Consider the following 25,587-nt stretch of genomic DNA (forward strand, 5'->3'; position numbering starts at 1 on the left):
TTTTATTTTTTTTATTGGATTGAATTGCGAAATTGCGGGGCGCCTGATGGAGGGGAAAGGAACTGGTCGGATTAACGCGTTCCTTCCGCACGCTACGTGGGGAAACTCCCCACTGTCAGGTGTAAAGGATCAACTTGGACACTTGAACGAAGCTTGAGCTCAAGTCCGTAGCTCTCCCCATGTCCCCCATATATGGGGACTAGGTTGGCGGAGGGTGTGTAGAGGTGTAAAATGTGTGTGGTAAACTCTCCCGTTCTGAAGACCAATTTACAGCGTACGGCGTACAGGAACAACACCCAAAGACAGGTTCGGATAGGGTTGAAGAAGACGTCTTTTATTTGCAGGAAAGCAGTCCACAGTCTAGGCAAAACATGAACAAAGGGAAAAGCCCTCTTTGGCAATCTCTGGATGAAAACACAAAGCACTCTTGTTGCCGAAAGTGAGAGCTGGATCCAGGAGCCCCTTCTCCTTGGCCACTCTGACCTTAAATACGATAACTGGGTCCCTCCTCTCCACCGGACATGAAGCAGGCGTTTCCTGACTTTTGACCAATGAGATCTGAGATCTGGTTATTTCCGGTTAGAGAGGCGGGACCCGGCTATGGTGCAGAGGAACAAAGCCCCATACTGTTGACCGGAGTCCTAACTTTATACTAAAAATGATGAATTGCATATCTAATGAATACATAGTTAAATCATAACAGGTAAGTTACTAATGATATATGCATAGTAAAAAAAAGACTGGCATGGTTCTACATTGTAGAATCTACAATATCCCTCGTAAAAAAGCATTAATCTCAACAAATCAGGACAAAAGTGCAAACAGTGACAACTGACAATATAGTTATACTCTCCAGGCAACCTTCATACAATGCTAACACGTCTACTTGCTTGGTGTGATTCGATGAGTGCAGACCCCCACCAAGGCCTAGAAATATCCTCAGTGTGCTTAAGTGAAAGTTTAGCCTGGTGGTGCTAGATGATAGGTTTCTTGCTCAGCACAGTACATTTCAAGTGAATTTACTTTTAAAGCTACATTGGTCTCAGCCAGAAAAAGAAACAAACAGATTAATTAACATGGGTTAAAACATAGCGTTGTTGGCGGAGGTATAGGAGCTCTACTACAGTAAACTGAATCAAAGTATACAGTTAAGATATACCTACATTTTACACCTGCACCTTTAAAACCAAGCCAAATTAAAACATATAATATATATTTACTTAATTTTTATTTGCAGGTAAACATAAAATGACAATCACAGTGCAAGGGTTCAAATATATCATTTATAAACAACGTTAGGTTCTAAGCATTGATTGTGGTTTCACTGTACTATTTATTAATTAATTTATTTGTAAAGATAATTCGATAGATAGTATTTGGATGCTATTGGCTGGTGGTCCTCCAGCGTCCAATGGCCATCTTCAGGGTGTGGTTTGGGGTGAGCAAGGTCGTCAGTAGAGGGAGGTTAGTCATGGGGCTGGAGCGGTTCTTGGTGTTGATCCAACTCTCGATGGCTTCTCTCTCATATGAATAACCATCTGTTTAGAGAATGTACACAGCATGTTCAAAGCAAAATGCACTGACCAACCAGTTTATATTCAACACACATTTCAGACAATAGTGCTAGGCATAACTAGGTAGCTCCATGCAAATTGCAAAGCTCAATTTAAACTTGCTTGCAGTGCGTTGTTAGCTTGATGATCAGATTTTTGAGTGGTGCAACCACTCCAAGGAACAGCAATGTCCGTGTTCACTTATGTGACATTGGTTAATGAGCCAATGACTATGAGTACCAGTAGGGGCGCTGTTGTGCCAGAAACAAGAGAGAGAGAGAGAGAGAGAGAGGAGGGGGGGGGGAGAGGGAGAGAGGAGGAGTTGCACCACTCAGTTCACACGGGTGTGATTTTTTATAATTGACTGACTATAGCCCTATGTAATACTGTAATACAGCTAGTGAAAATAGCTGATGCGACACGTGAGTTTGTAGTTCTGTTATTTTTGCTATTAAAGAAATCAATTCCCCCCCAAAATCAATTAAACTAATCGAATACATCAATTAATTTGATGAAGCGTTAAACCCCACGACATGCAGGCAGACTGTGGTCCTGTCTCACCAGCAGCTATGACTGGTTCTCTCATCAACTCTCTGGTGATTGGACACAGGAACTCATCTGGGATGCCTGAGCACAGTGATGCACCTTTCAACTCCTCCACCTTCCTCAGCACCTTGCTGCGTAACCCCACTGACTCTACACACACACACACACACACACACACACACACACACACACACACACACACACACACACACACAGGGAACATGACAGAGAAGAAGATACCAAATGTTAAAATACTTTGTTGTACAATTTACATTTTAGGCATTTAGCAGATACTCCTATCCAGAGAGACTTAGAAAGTACAAGTCCAATATTATTTTGGGTCCATTTTTGGCACAGAACTGTTAACAGTTGTAGAAACATGGCAGTGTTTGCCACAGACACACAAATGCGCACTGGGTTTCTCCGAGTCATGGAGTAGAAGCCAGTTTTCAGTCTGAGGCAGACGAAACATTTAGTTCTGAGATATACATCTATATATACATCTGAGACAAAACTCTGGACAACTCCAGAAACAGCAGTGAGATGGCATGCTGTCACAACAGCCCCCACAATGCAACATCACTACTCTGATTGAACACAGGAATGAGTGAACGCACTCACTTCCAGGAAGAAAATACATGACAGGGGGATGGAAATGACAGAACTGCTGGCAACTACTAGCCAAGCTGTCGTCAACAAAATGCCTTATGTGTTTTAGGAAAGCATCCTAAAGTTTCCCTCCCAGCTAAACCCCTAAAATCTAAATTTCAGTCTGACAGAATTATCACCGATGGCGTATTTGCAAAGCCATTTTATATGCTATGGAAAATACCATTTTGGGGCTGGGTTACATAACCAATACAGTAGTTTGCGCTCTTAAAGCAGATTAAAGTCAGTAATGCTGAAACTTAAAAGCTTAATGCCATTATAGGACAGCCTAATATTATGTAAGCTTACAGACTAAAGGTCCATCCACACCAAGCACTACAACTACACTATTATTATTTGGGGCAGCGGTGCCTGGCTGTAAACAAGTTCTTGAGCTTAGTCCAGTTACCCTGGGTAAACATAGTACCTTTCCTTTCCTTACCACTGTCTTCATTCAAGTTGTGGTACAAGTTGTGGTACTGTGGACTCTGCCATCCACTTGGAACAATATTTAAAACAATATCTTTATAGTTATGGTGCTTGGTGTGGACAGCCCTTTAAGAGAACATTCCTTCACTAAAACCGTTCCTTTATTTTCTCAGCCATAACCTTCAGGCAACTAAAGTGCTTTACAGAGTCGGATGTAATCGACACAAGAAGCACTACGCAACGCAGGGTGAGAGAAATGTCCTCCCTTGCGTCAGCTCTCCGTCGGTCTTGGAGTGAATCCCAATCCAACGCAGCACAAATGACGCAAGCATTGTTTCTTGACGCAAGCAGAGCAAAAGTACCCCTGGCGACGTTGGCAGCAGAGAGCAAGAAGGCTAAGTAAGATCCCCACCATAGCACAAATAATTTATAAATTTTGGACAAACCATACCTTTGTTCCTGAGCCAGGATTAGTGTGCGTACAGTATAACACTGCGTTTACATGTCTCATGCTGTATTACAGGTATAGTAAACTGTGATCTTTGTCTTCCTCACCTATGTGTAGCTCTGAGGCCAACATGTCTTTGGTCAGACAAAGCAGTTCTGTTCCGTCTATGTTGTTTCTTCGGAATGTGTCCACCAGTTCCTTCAGGCCCTCCTCTACCAACCAGGCTGACACGTCTTCATCTGACCAGTCACTGACCAACAGCTTGGAGTGGCCTGCTAACGTTCTCCCTGTGACCGCAAAACACATGGGAAAACGCAAATCTGTCAGCAAGAACCTCAAATGATTAAAAAATATCTGTAAAAGTTTACATAATACATGCATACATTTCCTTAATGATTGTATCTGGTTTCAGTATTAATTTATGATATTCTTTCTCTATTATTAACCCATTCTGACCTGAGATCAGATTCATACGAAGTTTTCACTGGACACACACTGGTCTGATTAACCCATTCTGACCTGAGATCAGATTTTAAAAAATGTCAGTCGTTCTTCGATTTTTCAAAAATAGCAGACCTACAAGCTCGTAGCGCGCCACTCGGTGGCGCGCTATGAGCTTGTAGATCTGCTATTTTTCAATAGCTAAAGCATAACATGATGCCGACACCAAAATGGGTTCCCGGTCAGAATGGGTTAAGGTTATTCTTGCAGTACTTTTCGGGGGTCCCCAGCCAAAAACGTTGAGAACCCCTGATCTACAGTATGATCAGTCTGTGCAAGTAGTCGTGACTTCAAGAGCTTGCGACTACATAATAACTACATTGGAACAGTGTTTTCCCCCCATTTCTTGAAAAGTAACAGTTTAGCTTTAGCACATACAAGGTTTCCATCCCGACAACATTTTAATCATGTCTAAATCAGTGTCAGTTTGGAAGAAAGCCAAACAGCCTTCATGCGAGATTAATTTTGGAATTTTGCCAATTGGGTTAACATTGATTTGACACTGAATTATGAGTTCCTAACATGGGTTTAATCAAGTAGGAAGTAAGGTCAACACACTACAGACGGAAATAAATGTTTAAATTATCAATTGAATGGCGGCTTAGTATCTGGAAAATTAGGTGTATTGTCTCATGATGTTGATACATATAGTGCAGTATAATAAAATAATGTAGAAGTGTCCTACCTTCACTTGAGATAACAGTCCCTTCCTCTGTGAAAACAGAAATAGGCTAATTTGAAAATGACAGATCAAATGAGATGCATATGCAATAGGACAAACTATGTTGCTTCCTATAATAGTGCCTCGTCAAGAAGTTATATTTTTACATCTTACAGCTTGTAAACAACACATTATTGCGACCAAAGGCCGCAGTTAACTATGGAATCATGCATTTTCCGTCAGTGTGTTGGACACCTGTGTGTGTCGGGCACCATATGGTTCCCAGGTCTAGTGACATCATGTGACATTATCAGTAAATGCGACCTGCTGTCGCCCATATATGGAGATCCCTGATGTCATCAATATTGGCCAGCAACTCTACATCTGACCTCAAACCCTTAGATCTCCATATATGTGACCAGATTTGACTGAGAGCCTGCCATCACGCAAATTCCAGCTTTTCACCAGAGGAGAAAAACTTGCACAAGCAGACTCTTCACATACTCTGAAATAAGTGTCAGAGCTGAAATCGACATGTAAATATGAAATAAATGCTTAAACATGTAGCTAGGTGTAATGTTAGAGACCACAGAAGTGAAACTTTCAAGCCCGTTTTCTCAAAATGTTATAGCGATTTTATTTATTTATTATTTACTAGTCCTACTAGACCCCAGGAAATTACATCTGGCCACAAAAGATCACAGGATCTACTGAATGTGAAGGGGGTGACAAACTGACATGTTGAGCCATACAACACAGTATGGCAGCCCCCTATAGTACCACCCTTCACATTCAGTAGATCGTGCCTTAATCGCCTTCTGGCGGTATTGCAGTCGCTGTACCGCACTGTTGTGACGAAAAGAGAGTTGAACCAGAAGGCAAAGCTCTCCGTCTACCGAGCAATCTTCGTTCCTACTCTCACCAATGGTCATGAAGTGTGGGTCATGACCGAAAGAATAAGGTCGCGAATACAAGCGGCCGAAATGAGTTTTCTTCGGCGGGTGGCTGGCATCTCCCTTAGAGATAGGGAGAGAAGTTCAGTCACACGAGAGAGACTCGTAGTAGAACCGCTGCTCCTTCCCCTGGAAAGGAGCCAGCTGAGGTGGTTCGGGCATCTGGTTAGGATGCCTCTCGGGCGCCTCCCTAGGGAGGTCCTTGATGCACGTCCCACTGGGAGGAGACCCCGGGGCAGACCAAGGCGCAGTTGGAGGAAACACATCGACTCACTGGCCTTAGAACGTCTCGGAATCCCCCAGGAGGAAGTCACTAATGTTGCTCTGGAGAGGGAAGTCTGGAGCACTCTGGTGGAGCTGTTGCCCCCGCGACACGACTACGGATAAGTGGTTGAAGATGGATGAATGGATGGACAAAGTACCTTTCTGAACACACCAAGTATCACGAGACTTCCCACCGTTTCCTGTCTGGCAGCCGAATATCGCGATACTTCGGAGCCAGAAATTATACCTGCTGCTGTTTAGATCCTCAGATAAAATTATATACTGTGCACTCTGTGCACATCGAAAAGTAAGTGATTAGAAAACAACCTGTGATATGTCTGTTATTTTCCAGAAGTGATTACTTTACAAAAGGTCTCAATAGTTCATAAATAATGTTTGTTATGAGCTGGTGCAGCCGGCTCCATTCACTGCCATGTAATCATTGCACTTCCAGTGTGAGTTTGGCTCCCATGAAAGTGTCCATGAAAGTGTCATGGTGCAGCCCAGTCACGTGACCACTTCTCTTTTTTCTCAGAGCTTCCTTGAGCAGAACTGGGAAGGATAGCATGTTCCTCTGCATGCACCCTTCTCCCTTTGTTTATATTGTGTTTAGTTTCCAAGTTGGCCGCAGCACCAGGAGGGGGTGGGGCGGAGGTGAGCGGGTGGGGTCGACCCTATGCCCTTACTAGGCTGCATCAAGACACTTGCCTTGTGTCTGACACCTGACTTGTGTCTGAACACAGCTTTGATGGATGTGTTCTGCCCCCCCCCCCCCCCCCCCCTCCCCCCATCAAACAAAATGTTTGGTCAAACAATATGGGCTTCCATTGGAAATGCATTGGAGCGGCCATTAAACACAGACACAAGACAAACGCAAGACGGGTGTCTTGAATTTGTGAATGCAGCCCAGTAAGGGCATAGGGTCGACCCCACCCGCTCACCTCCGCCCCACCTCCGCCCCACCCCCTCCTGGTGCTGCAGCCATCTTGGAAACTAAACACAATATAAACAAAGGGAGAAGGGTGGGGCCGAGAAAGGCCCTTATTACACCCTCTCAGTGAAACTCAGCAATCTCTGCTGATAAGAAGTTAAGAAGCGGCTGGTGACACCATGGTTATCGGAGGAGACATGTGGTTGTCTACATCAGTGGTTCCCAAAGGTTTTAGCTCATGACCCCCCAAAAAATAGGAGAAATTAGACTCTTTGCCCGGGACCCAAACTAGTGAAAATAGCAGAACTACAAGCACACCACATTTCGCTTCGCAGAAGTTCGCACTTCGGACCACGTTGCATTTGATTTCTAATTTATGGAACTTCTTAGATTCTTCATGAAATTACTATCAAAATCATTGCATTTTGTTTTAAAATCATGAAAATATTTGCCTTTTTGGAGATGTTTTTTGAAAATATTTTGAAATAATAAAAACTAAATGTAAAAAACAAGAAAATAAAGGAACTCATAAAAATGTGTCCACGACCCACAAATGGGTCCAGACCCAGTGTTTGGGAACCGGTGGTCACTCTACACTCTCCACCGTCCCCAGACCAAACAGTGCCTGGCAGTGACAGACGGGCTACACAAACATGAGAGGAACTTTATTATTTATTATCTCAGATTATTTCCTGCATTAATAGCATCAGATGCAGATAATAGAGAAAACTCACCAGGTAAATACTTCCCTTCTTTCCCACAGACAAGATGAAGGTAGACACAAAGAAAAACATACATATTACAGTAGTAATAACAGTACAGAAGGCCAAGCTATGTTGTGTGTGTGTGTGTGTGTGTGTGTGTGTGTGTGTGTGTGTGTGTGTGTGTGTGTGTGTGTGTGTGCTCACCATTGCAGCCATCCTCCAGCCTCCAGATGTTTACGGTCTTGTCCATGGATCCAGTAGCGATCAACGCCGATGTAGGAGAGAAAGCGCATGCCGTCACGTACCTGTGGCAACAATGGGAACATTGTCACATCAACAGCAATGATTTCAAATAGATCATTACATTTCCACATCAATGCAGTCGATAAGACATGTCTACTATCAGTCACGCTGTTATTTACGATTATATTTTCAAAATATAATAAGACCGCTGATTTCATGTTGTGATCATAACAGAGCACCGAAGTCTGACGTCAATATCGGTAGAGGGCGCCAAGTCCACACTGTTCATGTACTTTTTATTTGTATTGTAATCCCCATAGGGGGATTTTAGATCACCTCATATAAGAACAGTGATTGAAAAATAATTAAATATATATATATATGAAGAATCAACTGACTGAGAGAAAACGCCTTTGTTACTGCTGCTGAATTAGTTACATTTCGCTAGAAACAGACTACATGACATATGATATGACTGACTGACTGTCGTAAACGATACAGACACACCTCCCCGACAATTTCGCAGAGACAGTTTGTTTATTTTTGGACCACAATTCATTATGAGACGATTTTAAGATGAGCCCATGTTATTCTCCATAGAGAAATGACTTCCGTGAACCAGGGTAAGAACAGTGAGTCAGGACTTCGGCGCTCTATGATGGATCCTATTTACCTTTGGTGTTGGTTCAGTGTGTGAAGCACAACAGCATTCTCCTGAAAACATAATGTTGAAGTCCATTGAAACTCAAAAGCAAGCCAGTTTATATTATAGTTTACAGACCACACAAGTAACGTGCTCATTTAGTTGTTAACCATTTCCAAGTCAGAAAATAGAGAAGGATGGTACTTACAGCATCATAGATTTTAACTGTTTTATCCACAGAGCTGAAAATGAAGAAGAAATGTTTGATTTGAAAACAAATGTCTGCAAGGTTACAATCTGCTCCAGCTACATGTACATGTCAGCCAGTTGAACTCTCTCTAACCCTGTATACATTTTATTCTCAGAGTTAAATTGACACCCATGATTGTAGGATTTGCAGACTTTACACTTGAAATGAAAGATGAACCCAAAATGATGGGGAAGGTCTCCCCCCTGTGGTTGACTGCAGTACTGAACATTCATATTAAAGTAGGGATCATCATTTTTGAGGGAAGATCTCTTTGGAAGGTCACTTTAAAATCAAGATTATTTCAGAGGCCTTTCTGATGTAGTAGTGGCGACTGAACAGACCCAAGATGAACGTCACCTATGTTGAAATGTCTTACCCTGACACAAGCAGCTGTCCATCTGAGGAGTAGGAACAGGACAGGACCGGAGCTGTCTGGCTGGTTAGAGTATGTAGGAGCTTCATCTTCCAGCCTGGAAGTGTCAATGAATCAATCAGCATTAATAAATTAAATTAATTGTAGCACATGAATAGTTGACATAATGAATGATGATGAGAAACATGAGAATGAGATGATAAAATACTTTTGATAATGAGATAGAAAGATGAGAGAAATGTGAAAGGGGGAAAATGGTAACAGATGAGAAATAAGACAAAGGGGTGTTGTGATGGGAGACAGAGACAATAATGATAGAGAGCGAGAGTGAAAGAGAAGCTCACTGTAAAATCTGTCAAAATACAAGATAGATCACTGTACCAGAGTCTGTTTTATTTACGGCCCAGATCTTCAGTTGGCTGTCCTGTCCACAGGATGCTAGATGAAACTGCACCACTTGACTACCTGAAATGTAAAAACATGTTCAAATAAAAACTATTTTTTTCTGTGTGTAGGTTCAAGTTACATAACTGTGGGTTAGAGTCACATTTACTGCCAGCATGTTTCAGTCCCCCTGGTTGTGAGGTTTTCATCCCCATATCTTAGTTTATTTATCTTCTAAATGCCTTTACATGTAGTTGTATGCATTATGTAAAGGCCTTTGAATTGCCATCCTAATTTGGAATATTCCTATCAATGTCATAGCTATCATTATTAAAATCATGTTGCTTCTCACCACTGAGGATTTCGGGAGCAAATGCACAGCAGGTAACCCCCAGATCATGGGCATTCTTCTCTGCATGAAGCTGGTTCATTTTGAGGTCCCACAGGCGGAGGTCCCCATATGTGGACCCAGTCATGAACAGCTGCCCACAGGGACTGAAGGAACAGGCTACCATCGTAGTGTCATCCACTGCCGCAGTCCTTCAGACAAACAAGCCAATACATGGGATGTTGTTAACCCATTCTGACCTGAGATCAGATTCTAAATGACAGTTTTCTGAAAAAGCTATGTTTCTAAACTTTCTATGTCAGTCGTTCTTCGATTTTTTTTAAATAGCAGACCTACAAGCTTGTAGCGCGCCACTCAGTGGCGCGCTATGAGCTTGTAGATCTTATACAGTAGGTCCGCTATTTTATCTACTTTTGCGCTACACTGTTATATACTGTAGGAAAATAAATGCTAATAATAATACAGTCCCCACACTAGTGCTACCTCCCACTGTTTACTGCAGATCCACACTAACACAATGGATCTTCATCCATAAAAATCCTTTAATGATTTTCACTTTAGTTGATCTGGAGTAAACAGCGTGAGCCAATACCAGTGTGCAGACACTATTTTTATTATGCTGATCTAATGTTTGTCCTTGCAGAAGCTTGCAGGTTTGTAACTCTGAGAGCTATAGGGGTCCTACGGTTTGAGAACCACTGCTGTGGTCAAATGAATTCCTGCTTAAATCAGAATTTGCTGTCAAAATTAACACTGCTTCACCTGAGCAGCATTCTAGATGTGAAATCCCATAAAGCCAAGGAACCATCAGAGGCACCAGAGACCAGGTGCTTGGAGTCAGGCGAGAACGCACAGATCCTCACGGGGCTACGTCCAGGGTGCTCCAGGACATGTTCTATCTCTCCCGTTGCCATCGACCAGATGACCAGAGTTGCATCCGTTGAACAGGAGGCAAGAAATTGACCGCAAGCACTGAAGCAACAGCAATGAACGCCATAGCCATGCCCTGATAGTGGTGAGTAGGGCAATTCTGAAAAGTCCTCTGTCTTATAAACTCTGAGGGTTTTGTCTCCGGAACAGGTGGCCAATAGTGTTGCAGAGAAAGTACACCAGTTGACATCATCACGGTGGTCTTTCAAGGTGCAAATCAGAGACACCATTTGGAACAGCGATCCTGTGGATAAAATGACATACAACTTTGAAATGAAGATCCTTACTTTACTTGTCACTACATGCCTCCCTCAACAGCTACTTGGCTCATTCAGTAAGATTATCGTTGTAAGGCTATATAAGGATAACAGGTAATAAAATAATGAAGAAGAAGGCATGATGGGGGAGAAAATAAAAGGAATGGATCAATACTATGCAAAGTATGCATGTATTCCAGTAGCCATGGTTCACATGACGCTCAGTAGCCATGAAACACGACTGTCATAACCATGGCTAGTATTCCAGATACAGTACAGTAGACTATAGACAGCCATTCTATCTAATGCTTTAAAGCTGTAACGTGACAACGTCAGTGTTGTCAAGAAGTTTACTTTCTATATTAAGTGAAATTATTCTCGAATATAAAACTATACTTACTATAGACTTATCAGAATATCAAGCATACAACTGTGAAATATGACAACGTAATAATAACCTTTGTTAATCCTGTTTTCTGTCTCACTGACTCACTCTGATCCTCTCCTCTGTTTACTTCCGTGGCCAGAGGCAGATGACCATGACGTCATGACGTAAAGGGGAGCACGGGAGTTCTTTCCTCTGTTTGTGTTTGTTAAAACAGTATAAAGGTTCAAGGAAAGATTAAGCAATTATTTATAAATATACAATATTTATAATGTAATCATGTAACTTGGCTATTGGTTAGGTACTGTAGTAACGTGTTATTAATTTATTATGGTAAATATGACATTCACATTAATCATGCATAATCAGGTGAGGCCATTAGTACCCGGCGGGGTAAAACCATGACTAAAACGAGCGCACCCTAAGAAATGGTCTCCACGCTATGAGCGTAATGGGCGCGTTTGGAACTTAGAGTGGTTTGGAAATAGCGCACTGAGCGCACTGCATAAATCTTTTCTACTCTTGGGGTGCCAGTGCCAGTGTGCCACTGCTAAACGTTACAATAGTAAGTAATTTTTTTATAGGGGTTTATGTGACCATAACATTAATAACCTATATAAGGCAAAAAATGTCCAAATTTCAATTATGCTTTATAAAGCATAATGAAAATGTGAAAATTTTGCCTTGTTATATGCAAGTGGATTCACTTGCAAGTAAAATTAAAGTGGATTCGTGGGTGTATAGACAATATTTCAGGCCAATACAAAAAATTATACCAAAGTTCCCACTTTAAACAAAAGAAGCCTGTTGGCTAAGAAGCTGGCTCAATTTATTCAACTTGCATGTATGACACCAGAGGGAACTAAAACACCATAACAAATGGACTGAAACACATGACAATCAAATGAAATATGATGTGCCACACTAGGTTTTGTTTATTATATATATATATATATATATATATATATATATATATATATATATATATATATATATATATATATATATATATATATATATATATGTGTCATCACTGTTGTGCTAATACATAAGTTGATGATTCGATTCAGTAAGTTGTCCGTCTTTCTTCCCTGAGTGTGCAGTCCCTTCCTTGGAAGGTTTATTTCTCTCTTTTGAAGTGAGAGAGAGAGAGAGAGAGAGAGAGAGAGAGAGAGAGAGAGAGAGAGAGAGAGTACACTCACAGCATAGATACTCAAAGATTGAGTCAGCTTTTGAAGGTTTTACTGCAGCACAGTGGAAACTCTGGGTTTGTGTCTATTCCACCTTTGCCCTTAAAGGAGTCATAGGAGAAGAGGACTACAGGTTGTGGAGAGTTTTTGTTGCAGCAACACAATTGCTATGCTCTAGAATTATTAATGATGTACAGCTTTGAGGATGCCCATGGATGTCTCAAAATGTTTTGTAGATCCTTTGAAAACCGATATGGTAAACAGTGGTGCACTATGAATAGTCCTGTGTTAAAGACTTTGGACCTGTTCATGGATTCTGGTGCTTTGCATTTGAACGTGCCAATGGTACATTAGGAGATTATCACACTAATAACCGGGACACTGAAGTGATTATGATGCGAAAATGGCTCGCTGAATGGCAGGTGGCAGGCAAACAGTTAATGTGCCCAGGTTTTTTGGATGGATTTCATACAGAAGTTGAAACACTATGCCATGAGACCCCCACCGCCACAGCTATCCAGGCAGAGAAGTTACATGTCCTACATGATCTCTCTCATGCTCAGATTTCCCATGGAAACTTTGAGCTTGATAATACTCTTGAAACTTTGCTTCCACCTGTTAAACAAAGCACAATGTCAATTTCAGATAATACAGATCTGCTGTCAATGTTTAAGGTGATGTATCAGAATGAGAGAATTGAGAGAGTATCTTTAAAGTACATGTACAGCAGCAGATATAGTTTAGCTGGTGATGTATTTTCAACATCTCGCTATAGGACAGGATCATCATCATTTGTCCCTCCACTGGCTTCCTGTGCGATACAGGATTGACTTTAAAGTATTGCTCTTTGTCTTTAAGTGTCTAAATGGTTTGGCACCCAGTTATTTATCTGAGCTGCTGAAACCCTATGCTCCGACACGGACGCTCAGGTCCTCTGACCAGCTTCTCCTGGTGGTGCCTAAAACCAGGCTGAAGCTCAGAGGTTACCGAGCCTTTGCAGTGGCAGCTCCCAAGCTCTGGAATGAGCTGCCTCTGCACACAAGACAAGCCCCCACCCTCCAGGTGTTTAAGTCACGCCTCAAGACTTTATTCCTTGGCTTTTCCAAGCACAGTATGAGATGTTTCGATGTTTAATGTGACACTGTGCATGTTGTTCGTGGTTGTTTTTGTGGTTTTTAAATGAACTTGTGTTTTTTAATGTTTTACTGTAAAGCACTTTGGTACAACGTTGTTGTTTTAAAATGTGCTATATAAATAAAGATGGTATGGTATGGTATGGTATGGTATGGTATGGTATGGTATGGTATGGTATTTGTGACTGCAAAATGGTTGGGTGTTGATGGAGGCACAGGAGATCCCATTATTGACCCTACTAATGCACTAATGCGCCCGGGAGAGATATCGCATATATGGAAAGTGTTAGTGTTTTTATGGAGAGATGATTGTTTGACAAAGGTTGAACATGCAGTAGCAAAAGTGAATTGGTTCAAAGAGCATGGGGATAAGTGGCATTTTGGGCAAAACAGCAATTGCACAGTCTGGAAAACTAACGAAGTGCCATGGTCATATGCATCTTTCCTTCCACTAAAAATAATTGCCAGCCAGTGTGCATGCTGCACTTTCAAAGTAGCATTTTCTACAGCAAGACAGGAATCTGTTAATGTGTTGGTAACACTACCTTCAGCAAGATGTGTTTAACGGTACACAAACGTTTTTGTCCGTGCATCCCCTGTCACGCACCCCATAGAGCAGTGGTTCCCAAATGTTTTCATGTCAAGGACCCCATAGAGCAGTGGTTCCCAAATGTTTTCATGTCAAGGACCCCATAGAGCAGTGGTTCCCAAATGTTTTCATGTCAAGGACCCCATAGAGCAGTGGTTTCCAAAGGTTTTCATGTCAAGGACCCCATAGAGCAGTGGTTCCCAAATGTTTTCATGTCAAGGACCCCATAGAGCAGTGGTTTCCAAAGGTTTTCATGTCAAGGACCCCATAGAGCAGTGGTTTCCAAAGGTTTTCATGTCAAGGACCCCATAGAGCAGGGGTATTCAACTAGATTAGGTCAGGGGCCACAACTGTAGAATGATTGTTTGGAGGGCCGCACAGCGTGCGCGTGAAGCGCAAGTTTTTATTTATTCTACAAATGTATTTTGTGTTCAAACACAAAGATTTATGCAGGCGAATACATTTGTGCACAGTATGAGCACAGGGTGATATGTCTATACAAGTATTTGCTATACCTTAGATTAGACCTATTTGACAGAACGAGCGTCAACAAGCACTAGCTGAAAACAAACACACACACACACACAGACTGCATGAGTCTGTCTAATTTCTCTCCAAAAGCCCTTGAATGTGATAGAATATAATTTAGGATTACTGTCATTATGATAAGTCTAGCACTTAATATATCGCACACACCTGTAACTTTTTTTTGTAATTATTATGTTGACATTTATTAGCCCGCGGACTCCCATTTGAAAAGATATGTCAGGAACCCCATAAGAGAAAATATGTACGGCTCTAGCAGTGATTTCAACCTTTTTCAAGGACCCCCAGTTTGACATGCATATTAGTCAGACCATTTAATGGAATTTCCATCTCTGGGACCCCAATTTATATTGTAAAATCAATGTTAATTGAGAGTGTACACGTGGTTCCATTTGTACACTGAGTTACAGACACATAAGGGTCCATTTGGTTCCAAACTATAATTTAGCTGGGGACCCCCTGGAACTCCCTCAAGGACCCGTGGGGGTCCCCATACCCCACTTTGGGAACCACTTTGCGCACCACAAGGGGTGCACGCACCATATAGTTTACCCCTGGTTTGACCTATATAATTGTTGGGCAGAACAATAGAGTGCCGCCCCTTTCAATGGCTTAAGATGTATTTGTGGTTGTATGTACGTGTGTTCTCACTGACTGGACTACATTTGTATATATGTATTTATATTATAAATGTGTATAAATGTATTGTATTATTTGTTACTAATGACTTGAATTGACATTTTCTTAGTGTATACCCATTTCACCAATTTGAATTCAATATTAACTCATTCAGGACGGGAACCTCTTTTGGTGTTTTAAGCATTGTTATACTTTTGCTATTGAAACATATCAGATCTACAAGCTTATAGCGTGGGACCGAGTGCCGCGCTACGAGCTTGTAGATCTGATATTTGAGTGGTGCAACCACTCCTATAGACAGCTATGTGTGTGGATGTGTCCCTGGGTCTGTCCCTGTGTCCCTGGCTGTGTAATAGCGTTTGCTCACCACCAAGTGTCACTGTTGCACAGCCTAACACACAGACACACAGACCAGGGAGGAGTGCTTGTACAGTACAGTACAGTACAGTACAGTACAGTACAGTACAGTACAGTACAGTACAGTACAGTACAGTACAGTACAGCACCACTCACTTTAGACGAGTCAGACTTTTTGTTTTTTGAAATGTTTTTTTTGGAACACGACATAAATAAGATGTAGCTGCTGGTATCCCTATAGTATTGTTACTGTCGGGAGGTACCACCCAACTCTATTTTGGAGGTTTTAGATTATTTTTTTGGCATAAATCAATGCTATTAACACACAATTAAATCGTAAAGGGTGCTTTGAACTAAACCTCAACTCAATTGGACCCTCAAACTGTCTGTTAAAACAGCTAACTCTATACCACCTCTCATGCAAGTAAGTGAAAATATATAAATTCCAACTTTGAGGCAGTATTGCTTTGTTTAAAAAAAATGGTTTTCTTCATTTTCTGAAAAAAATGTGGTTTCTTCCTGACAGCAGAGATGTATGTCCTTGTGATGTATAGTGGGTTTGTAATTGATAAAATTTGGCATATCAAAGAACTCATATGTATCAGCATATGTATTTCGCCCTCAGGTCATTTTCGGAACACATACATGACAAAAATAAAATTACGCTCATATCCTAGTACAATATATTGTTCCAGGGTGTATATTGAGTTAATATTTTACATAATATGCCGCATTTCAACAAACTCAGGATATGCATCAGAAATGTTCGTATTCTAGAAGAATCCTAAAACCGGAAATTAGGGATTCTTGCTCTTTTCGCCCAGTGGAGACTTTACACATCTGCTCCCAGTTTACTCTGCTCTGCCCATTTATTCATTAGTTTGTCTGAGTTTCTCTGTTTTACTGCTGGCCTTAATGAATTTACCTGCCTGCTTCTCTCTCTGCATGCCATTTTGACCATATGAACTTGAACACATACACAATTACACATATATGCCTATGCCTAGTACAGATTCTAATAAACACAATTCTACATTATTTCTCAAGTAAGTGACAATTGTCTACCTGGTTCCAAAGAAAACACACCTGAAGCTCATCAGTGGTTGTTGTGATAATAGACTGGGATCAGTTGACTTTGCAATTTGCACATGTGGTTTACTTTAGAGCAACAGTATGTTAAGCTTTCCTCTGGGAGACATGGGACATTGGATTGTCAAGACTAGACTGTTGAGAGTAAAGTTATTTTGTCTCAAGCCATGTGCTAAACCCAGTGAACCGCAGGACCACAACATAATACACCTTCTCCAAACTTACGAAACATACTTTTGATATGTATGCCCTATAATATAACCTGACAGCTTAAAAATAGAAAATCACACCCGTGTGAAGTAAGTGGTGCAACTCCGTGTGGGGGTCCAGGGGGCCAGGCCGGTTCCGGCGAGCCGCCCAGCGTCCGAAACAGTTGAGAAATGACAGTACTGTACTGTACTGTACTGTACTGTACTGTACTGTACTGTACTGTACTGTACTGTACTGATACACCTGAAATCGTCATAGTTAATATGTATGTTTCTGTTAGGCTGCACAACAGTGACACAGGAAGTGGTTGCGCCACTTAAAAATAGAAGCGCTGCAGATATCAGTGGCTCTTATATAGATGGGTGCTCTTTGGTGATACAAAAGTTGTTATTTTTTCTCCAAGGTGGTACTGCTTAATTCCCAGACTTGCAAAGAAAAAAGGATTCCAAGGCCCTCCATCTTTGCTGACCAACACGATAACCTGACAGCGTTTCCCTCTAGCTGCCCTCTGGTGTGTTTAAAAAGAAACGTAGTTTGACCTGAAGATGAGGTTTGAACACATGACATTGTGCATCACATTTGTTATCTTACAGTAACTGCAGTTACTGAGGCACTGCATGCCTGATCTTAAGATGCTGATACATTTGTACTTTTATTCAAGTAACATTTTGAATACAGGCCCTTACTTGTGCTAGAGTATGTCTTTGACCACTGACAGAAACAACTTTGACCACTGACACAAACAAAGCCTCTAGGCATGAAATTGGGAGAATGATCGAGTTCATATGGAGTTCTATACAGTACATGACACATGTTGTGTTGTATGGCCATGACAACATCTTGGCTTTATTTCAAGTTCTCTTGTGAACCTCTTCTCCTTTACTGAGCTCAGCTATACAGTACATTGAAACAGATGCATAGGCCTACTGAGGTTTCTGTTTGGACAAATGAAAACAAAGAATGGTATCACAAAGAACTGAAATGCGCCAATCCTAGTGGCTGATGTTATGTATCACTGCTGTAACCCTACAGTATTATACTTTGTTGATCGGGGTCCCCCAGGGCTCTATACCTGATCCCTTCCTTTGTAGAGGGGAGGCCTCTACACCATCTCTTCGATGAAAATAGCTGATCAACAAGCTCACAACACATCACACATTTTGTCATCCAGTATGACATGCCCGGAATAGGGATGGGTCATGTGGTTAATTGAGATTTCTCTTTTCGGGTTTTTGTTTAGCTATCTCTTATGTCATTTTTATGCATTCTCTCACAGTTGATGGATGATCTGATGGATTAGTTTTGTGTGTGCTTTCTTTTGTGTGTATGTGTGGTTGATTTATAACGTGCACGTGTATGCATCCTGCCGCATCCCTGGTGGCTCAGAAAACTATACCTCAGGAAAAAATGAACTCCAGATGAGGATCCACCCTGAAACATATGTGTACTGTACATGTAAATATACTCTTTCTTGCCTGTGCGTCCAGAGCCCTCTGATAATGTTCAACTCTCTGTTGTTTCTGCTGGAACTGCTGGGCCTTTCTTCAAAGCAATCCTTGGACACACTATAACAGTCAGTCAGTGAACTTGACTGACTGCTATGAGTTTTTGGGTATTAGCTTCTTGTGTGTGTGTGTGTGTGTGTGTGTGTGTGTGTGTGTGTGTGTGTGTGTGTGTGTGTGTGTGTGTGTGTGTGTGTGTGTGTGTGTGTGTGACCCCACACTTTTAGTTAGTTAGTGTGTTAGTGTCTTAGTTCCTGTGTTCCTGGTAAACAACAAGCACCTACGGTATGTTTTGTGAGAAAAACAGTCATGCACATACAATCACACTCACATCTGCACGACATGCACACATGTATAGGCAGGCAGGCAGGCGCACACACACACACACACACACACACACACACACACACCGTTTTGCCCATTATAATCCTAATGATATACAGTATGGTCACACAGTCACGCAGCGATGAATGGTTGATAGAACAAACCTGGAACACAACCCCCCCCCATTAGCGTCGATACCCAGGCTTTCATTTAGCCCCCTATTAACATTGTCACTGGTAGACATGTTTGATCATGGGTGGAGCCGCACCCAAAGCTGTTGTTGTATGATAAAGCGTAAGGGGTTAGGGGAGGGGATGATATTGTGATGTCACTATATCACTGTTTTTTTCATTGCCACATTTGAAAAGGTCAAGGTTTCAGCCTCCAGGAACAAACCCTAAATACAAAGGGAAAACATCATTGCACATACAGAAGCAACCACACCAACATTATAATTACGTGCCCAAAATAGGGACGCCATCTACAAAGTGGTTTGGTTTACTAATAATAACGGACAGGATTATTGCTCAGAAATAAACCAAATAAAAATGTAATAAAAAAATGTTCTTATTTTCAAGTAAAGTGGACTATCTTTGACAGCCGTGGCCATAAAAGGATTCTAATCTTTTTTGTGACCTTCTTGAAACCATTACCAAGTGATCAGGTGATCTAGGGACGGTAAATTGTCCTCCTTTCTTGAATGTTTCATGTCAATCTATCCAGCTGTTTTCCTGTCAATATACTAACAAACAAGCAAACCAGATCCTGTTTGGGGTGTTGTAATAAAACCATGAACCTTGAATCACTCCCATCGAATACCAGGAGAGAGATCATACGCCTTCATAAATATCAAGACTTCAGTAAAGACCTCCATTTATGGTACCACTGGACCAAATATATTCTCATGGCCATGCACACTGTAACTGTACTGAACGTCAGCGCTACACACAAACACCATTGTTAACCCCATAAACTCAGCATCCATATTCTGGGGGGAACATCAGCCAAAAATAGCTGATCTACAAGTTGTGAACTTGTAGATCATTATTTGCCATTTTTTACTATTTTCAAAGATCGGCTATTTGAACTATTTTAAAATGTTTTCAAAATAGTAAAGAATTGCAAATAAGGGATAAGCAGTAAGGGGTGGCGCAAGATACAGCCCCTAGTGTAGACAGACAAAAGCAGTCCAAATACAGAGCCAACTTAGGTCCAGTTTAATAAGTCTAGAGGGTTTAAGTGGGGTTTTACTGTGTACGAGTGCAGAGCTGCCAAGCACAACAACTTAGTTTAAACTTTTGGGTCTGGGGTACCATGTTCTCTCTGGCCCTGTAGCTAGTCACTGGTCCTCTGGGAGAGGGGAAGGGAGGAGGAAAGTATGCCTGTGTGAGCGAGAGAAAGAGAGAGAGGAAGGGAGAGAGCAGAGAGTGTACATTTTAATCTGAGAGAGTACAAATGTATATGTAAATAAATTGAATTGACCCATTTGGTTACAGTTGTACACTCTCAGAAGGGTTCAGGGTTCAAATAGAAATCTAGAAGGTAACAAACAAAACAAAATCCCAGTCATGCATCATTATGAAAGCTCAAACTACTTATCTGGAGTGTGTGTGTTTCCCAGATTCCCAGGCCAGAAGATCAAATTGATATCCAGTCTAGTATTACAGATACTGTCTGGCATATAAGCGGTTGGCTCTTTGACTGCTAGTTTCAGAGTTTCAATAAAGCACCAGATGTTCTCACACCAGCCCACCACTCAGCATCTCATAATGACCAGAAAATGATACTGACAAAAACCCAAACACACCCATGTCCTTGTAGCCCATCATAACAAGTAGATCAACTGTGCAAACCATGACACAAACAATTGAGCCATGTGTCATCAGCATCATTCAGACACAAAACAACCTGCCTTTGAACAGAGTTTGATCAGAAATCTTGCACAGGGAGCTGGCCGGATGTATAACCGGGATGACCGGAAGCGACGATGGAAGGCTCGTCTGAGGACGACCTAGAGAAAGTGAACTTTAATTGTGTAAAAATGTATCTGTTACTGTATCTATCAAAAAAGATGCCTGATGTTTGTGGTACCGTATGTGCCAGTGGTAGGATAATTTGAAATTATACAAAAATGTAAATACTAGGAATGTCTGGATCACGTTTGTTTTGCTCCCGGTATAGAGTATAGATGCCGATACCGATTTTTCCCGATCCAATATTTATATTTTTATATTTTTTAACACTTATGCCATATCACAATAGTACAATATCCCAAATCACAGACAATATCCAGTCTAGTAGGCCTATAGACAGAGTATGCTAATGCATTATAACTAACACAACTGTGGTGGTTGGTCTGACTGCTTTTCTAGTGAGAAATCAACGAGTGTTATTCCACGAAGCTCAAGACCAAACTCCGGACATGGAGTGACAGAGCATTTGCCTTTGCTGCCCTAACCCTGTGGAATGCCCTCCCTAAGGCACTCAGAGATGCCCCCACCCTCCAAACCTTCTAAACCGCCCCCAAGACCCACCTCTTCAACATTGCCTTCCCTAGCTAACCCTTTTCACTGTCTTTTAATGTTTTTGTAGTTTTTAGTGTTAATTTTTTCTAATAAAGTTGTTTTTATTTGTGTTGTTACCTCTGTAAAGCCCCCCCATGTAAAGCGTCTTTGGGTACTAAACTATATAAGTTTGAGATATTATTATTATCATTATTAAAATGAGATATATCCCCTGGACAAATGGGCTTTCTGTATTATCTCAGCAGTAGAGATGTTCCCTGGTCAGACCACCGTATTTGAACTATTCACATTGCACAAACTTCAGACTGAGGTCAAAGTGTCGTGCATTTGAACGATCACGTGCGGTCGACTCAGGTCATCAAAAAGGTTATGCATGAGATCGGAGGAGGCGTGGTGAGGTATGCATATTGTCAAGCGTCACACTGATCTCCTTGCTAAAATGATCAGCTGTGTGCATTGAAGGACATTTTTGTTTAAAATCCAACATTATATCATTCCTCTTGCCAACTTTTATTCAATCACATCATTCTAGGCATAATAGGTATTCAGCCCCAAAAATTGGTGAACTTTAAGCGAAAACATCAGATCACAAGCTCACTTGTGATCTGATGTTTATAGCTTTATTTATATCTGTATTTATCTATACACAGAAACGTCACTGTGTAGAGAGTGGTTGATTATTGTAAACTCTATTTAACGATGAGAGTAACCAAATGTAACCAAATAAACACAGGAGGATTTTGCTCTCAATGATGTCTGCTGGTCGTGGGCGGCATATTTGACTGAGAAGGACAAACAGAAGTTAACCCAAATGTGAATTAAATAAAAAGAATGTTAACGAGGTACTGAGAAGTCAGAATGAGAAGGCGGAGGAAATAAAATAAATGTGGAAGAGAGAGATCTGTGTTTGATTAGGGTGAAATTTGTTAGGTCGTCTGGGATGTTTGGTTCTTGTGATGAAACTGGTGTGTGTGCCTGCCAGACCCCAGAAACAACCCCGGCCCGCCTATCCCTCACTCCCTGAGCATTGTGTCTCCCACATGAAAACACACGCACCCACGCACGCACGCACCCACGCACGCAGCCACACACACTTCAAGATAGAATTACATGTCACTTTCTTTGCGTGTGAAATGCCAACTTCCTGTCAGAAAGATGTTTCCACTGAAGCCTCCTCCCTTCCTGTTCCTCTTCCGTTATTAGCATTTTAACGGCACACACATTTCACACATGCACATGCACATGCACACACACACAAACACACACACACACACACACACACACACACACACACACACACACACACACACACACACAGTCATGGTCTGTCTCCTTACAGACCATGTTTCCATTGTCTGCCACTCACACATGCCATTATATCTCTCAGTCCTTGCCATACACCTGCTCACACTCCCTCATTACCCTCACTGTGCCATGCCCCTTTCACACCTGAGGACATTTCTCCAATCATCCTGCTCCCTATAAAACTGGAGTCATTCCTCACACACACTGCCAGTACATACATTCTGTTCCTGAGATGTTTCCGTGCAGTCTTGTCTTCTTCATGTGTCTCTGTGAGATTTTGGTATACTGTTTTGGACATTACTACTTTGGCTTCGTGTAAGGTTTGCTTTTTGAACTGTTTTGCATCCCTGCTTTGAGTGTGAACAGTTTAGCGTTTTGTGTCCCTGAGTTCTGCTTGCAACTTGACTTTTGTGTAAGCTTACTTTTTTGGAATTAATAAATAAGTTTATTTGAACTTCTCTGCTTGTGGCTCTGCGCTTGGGTTCTGTCTCCTGCCGATCGTCTCTCTCTCTCACACACACACACACACACACACACACACACACACACACACACACACACACACACACACACACACACACAATATAATGTTAAGGATGTTCCATTACATTCATTCCCTATAACCCCTGATTTGGCCATAAACCTTGACTATTACAAAACTTTGTATTATTGTGAGAACGATGGCTTCCATTTTTCGCATTGCAACTTTTCAGGAATAGAAAGTCTGCAGTTTCTATTAGTTTGTATTCCCCATCGATGATGTGACCGGTGGACGGGTTTCTGAACTGCCCACAGAGACAGACTGGATAGAAAAGAATTGTGCTATTATATCACGATCATTAGTGAGGACCAATTATATACAAGATGGATTGAAAAGTGGTGAAGTGGTCCTTTAACATATTTTATCCTGCCTCTTGAAAAGTAAAAACACAGTTTCTACACTAAGTGTGCACGCGTCTGCACACACACACACACACGCACGCACACACACGAGCGCGTTCCAGACTGAAGTCATAGGACAGCATGTCCATGTAGAAGTTCAAGACTTCACAGTGTTGAAGTTGAAACTCTCGATCCAGTACTCTCCAACCTCCATCCACCCTTTTGGCTTTCACTCAGAGAGAGAAAGATCCCTGCCATAAGAATGACACTGTTCTCTGCTCCTTCGTCCATTTCTCTCGTTCACTTATTCCTCTTTTCTGTCTTTCCCCCCTTCCATTTCCTTGTTTCAATTAATCTATATTTCCTTCCACCTCGCTGTATCTCTTTCCCAGTTATTTTTCAACTGCATATAGCCTTAATTATACTTCGTAGATCAGCCATTGTCGGTGCACGACGTCACAGTGCACAACCAAGTATAAATCAGAAAATTCTCCCTCTGTCATTTGTTGGTCTGTGTTCTCTCATTAGCATATATGCCAACAGCTAGCTGCCCCCATAATGTCAGCAACACAGGGAGTTCAATGCGCATATGCCAACACGTGTATCGGTGTGCATACTGTATGTGTGTTGAATGCACACACATACAGTATACAGTATAAAGAACACACACACGTGTATGTGCGCATATGAATGTGCGTGTGTCTGTGGGGGTTGCAGTAATTGTGTCATTGTGGTATGGTGCCACAAAATGTTCTGCAGAACCAGCATGTCATCAATGAGGCCATTTCTCAAACTGACAGTCACTTCACAGTACCTTGTACTCCTCAAGCTGCAAGCTGGAAACCCCAATGTATTTAATGATGTCCACATGTGCACTGCAGAGCAATAATTTCTTTCTAAAGCTAGACTGAGAGAGAGAGAGAGAGAGAGAGAGAGAGAGAGAGAGATGTGTTATAGTGTGAACATTTTGATTATTTTCCTTACTTCTATACCCCGAAAGCAATTCACAGATATACAACAAATGAAATCAATTAAGCATGTAGAGCATGTGTGTTTACGAGTGTGTCCATGTGCCTGTATGTGTGACAACTGAGTGAGGAAAGAGTCATACATGTATTTTTTGTTGTGCGTGCATGCGTGCGATTGCTTGGAGTTCTGTTTATGGACAAAGTATGCTGTTTAGGTCAGAGTGCAGATAGAGGAATGGAGAGAGAGAGAGAAAGAGACACAGAGAGACAGAGAGACAGAGAGACAGAGAGAAAGAGAGAAAGACAGACAGACAGACAGACAGACAGACAGACAGACAGACAGACAGACAGACAGACAGATAGATTGGGTAAGTAGAGAGTGCAAGTGGTGTCAGCTACATTGTGGAGAATGTTATCCATCTTAGGTCCTTGCCCGTTGGCCATACCCATACATCTTCTTCAATCTCATATTGATGTGTTGCAACTTGACATCTTAACCCTGGCAATGCCTTTCATTTGAAAGGCATTCATTAGATTTTGTCACTTCATAATTTCTATTCACAGCAATTATGAAGCACCAGAATTCTCACCAGCATTATTCAACGCGTGTACAGATACTGAAGTCATGTGCATGCATTCATGCCTATTGTCTAATGCATACAGTGTTATTGGTCTATTGGTCCATAACACTTAATTGACTGATTTAAATGGGTGATCACATTGTCACATTTGACTGTGCTCATAAACACTCGCCCATACGCAACATGAGTCACAGTAACACTAGCAATTGTAATTGTATGCAGTCCATTCCTCATGTCAGCATCCTGGAAATCAGCAACATGGTCGCAGATTCCCTAGTAACTGTACTTTAACCAG

At 41.6% G+C, this 25,587-nt stretch overlaps 1 protein-coding gene across 1 annotated transcript; it reads right to left on the reverse strand.

Moving 5' to 3' along the window:
- Positions 1 to 347: 347 nt before the first annotated feature.
- LOC308332748 (WD repeat, SAM and U-box domain-containing protein 1-like) lies at positions 348 to 11,589 on the reverse strand. The gene is made up of 13 exons (XM_080788795.1): positions 11,526 to 11,589; positions 10,643 to 11,054; positions 9,884 to 10,071; positions 9,529 to 9,612; positions 9,151 to 9,244; positions 8,733 to 8,766; positions 8,555 to 8,595; positions 7,843 to 7,943; positions 7,669 to 7,686; positions 4,811 to 4,837; positions 3,732 to 3,911; positions 2,115 to 2,249; positions 348 to 1,538 (listed from the first exon to the last, which is right to left on the reverse strand). The coding sequence occupies exons 2-13, from the start codon at positions 11,038 to 11,040 to the stop codon at positions 1,384 to 1,386; spliced, it is 1,455 nt and encodes a 484-aa protein (XP_080644921.1). The 5' UTR covers positions 11,041 to 11,054; positions 11,526 to 11,589; the 3' UTR covers positions 348 to 1,383.
- Positions 11,590 to 25,587: the final 13,998 nt, after the last annotated feature.

Source organism: Protomyctophum bolini, assembly GCF_963924005.1.
Source record: "Protomyctophum bolini genome assembly, chromosome: 1".
Lineage (NCBI taxonomy): Eukaryota > Metazoa > Chordata > Actinopteri > Myctophiformes > Myctophidae > Protomyctophum > Protomyctophum bolini.

Coding starts and splice junctions, on each gene's coding strand:
- LOC308332748 (XM_080788795.1), bottom strand. CDS start 11,040: ATGGTGTCTCTGATTTGCACCTTGAAAGACCACCGTGATGATGTCAAC. Junction 8,596..8,732: donor CAGTTAAAATCTATGATGCT/GTAAGTACCATC, acceptor TTATGTTTTCAG/GAGAATGCTGTTGTGCTTCA. Junction 7,944..8,554: donor ACACTGAACCAACACCAAAG/GTAAATAGGATC, acceptor TTGTTGCCACAG/GTACGTGACGGCATGCGCTT.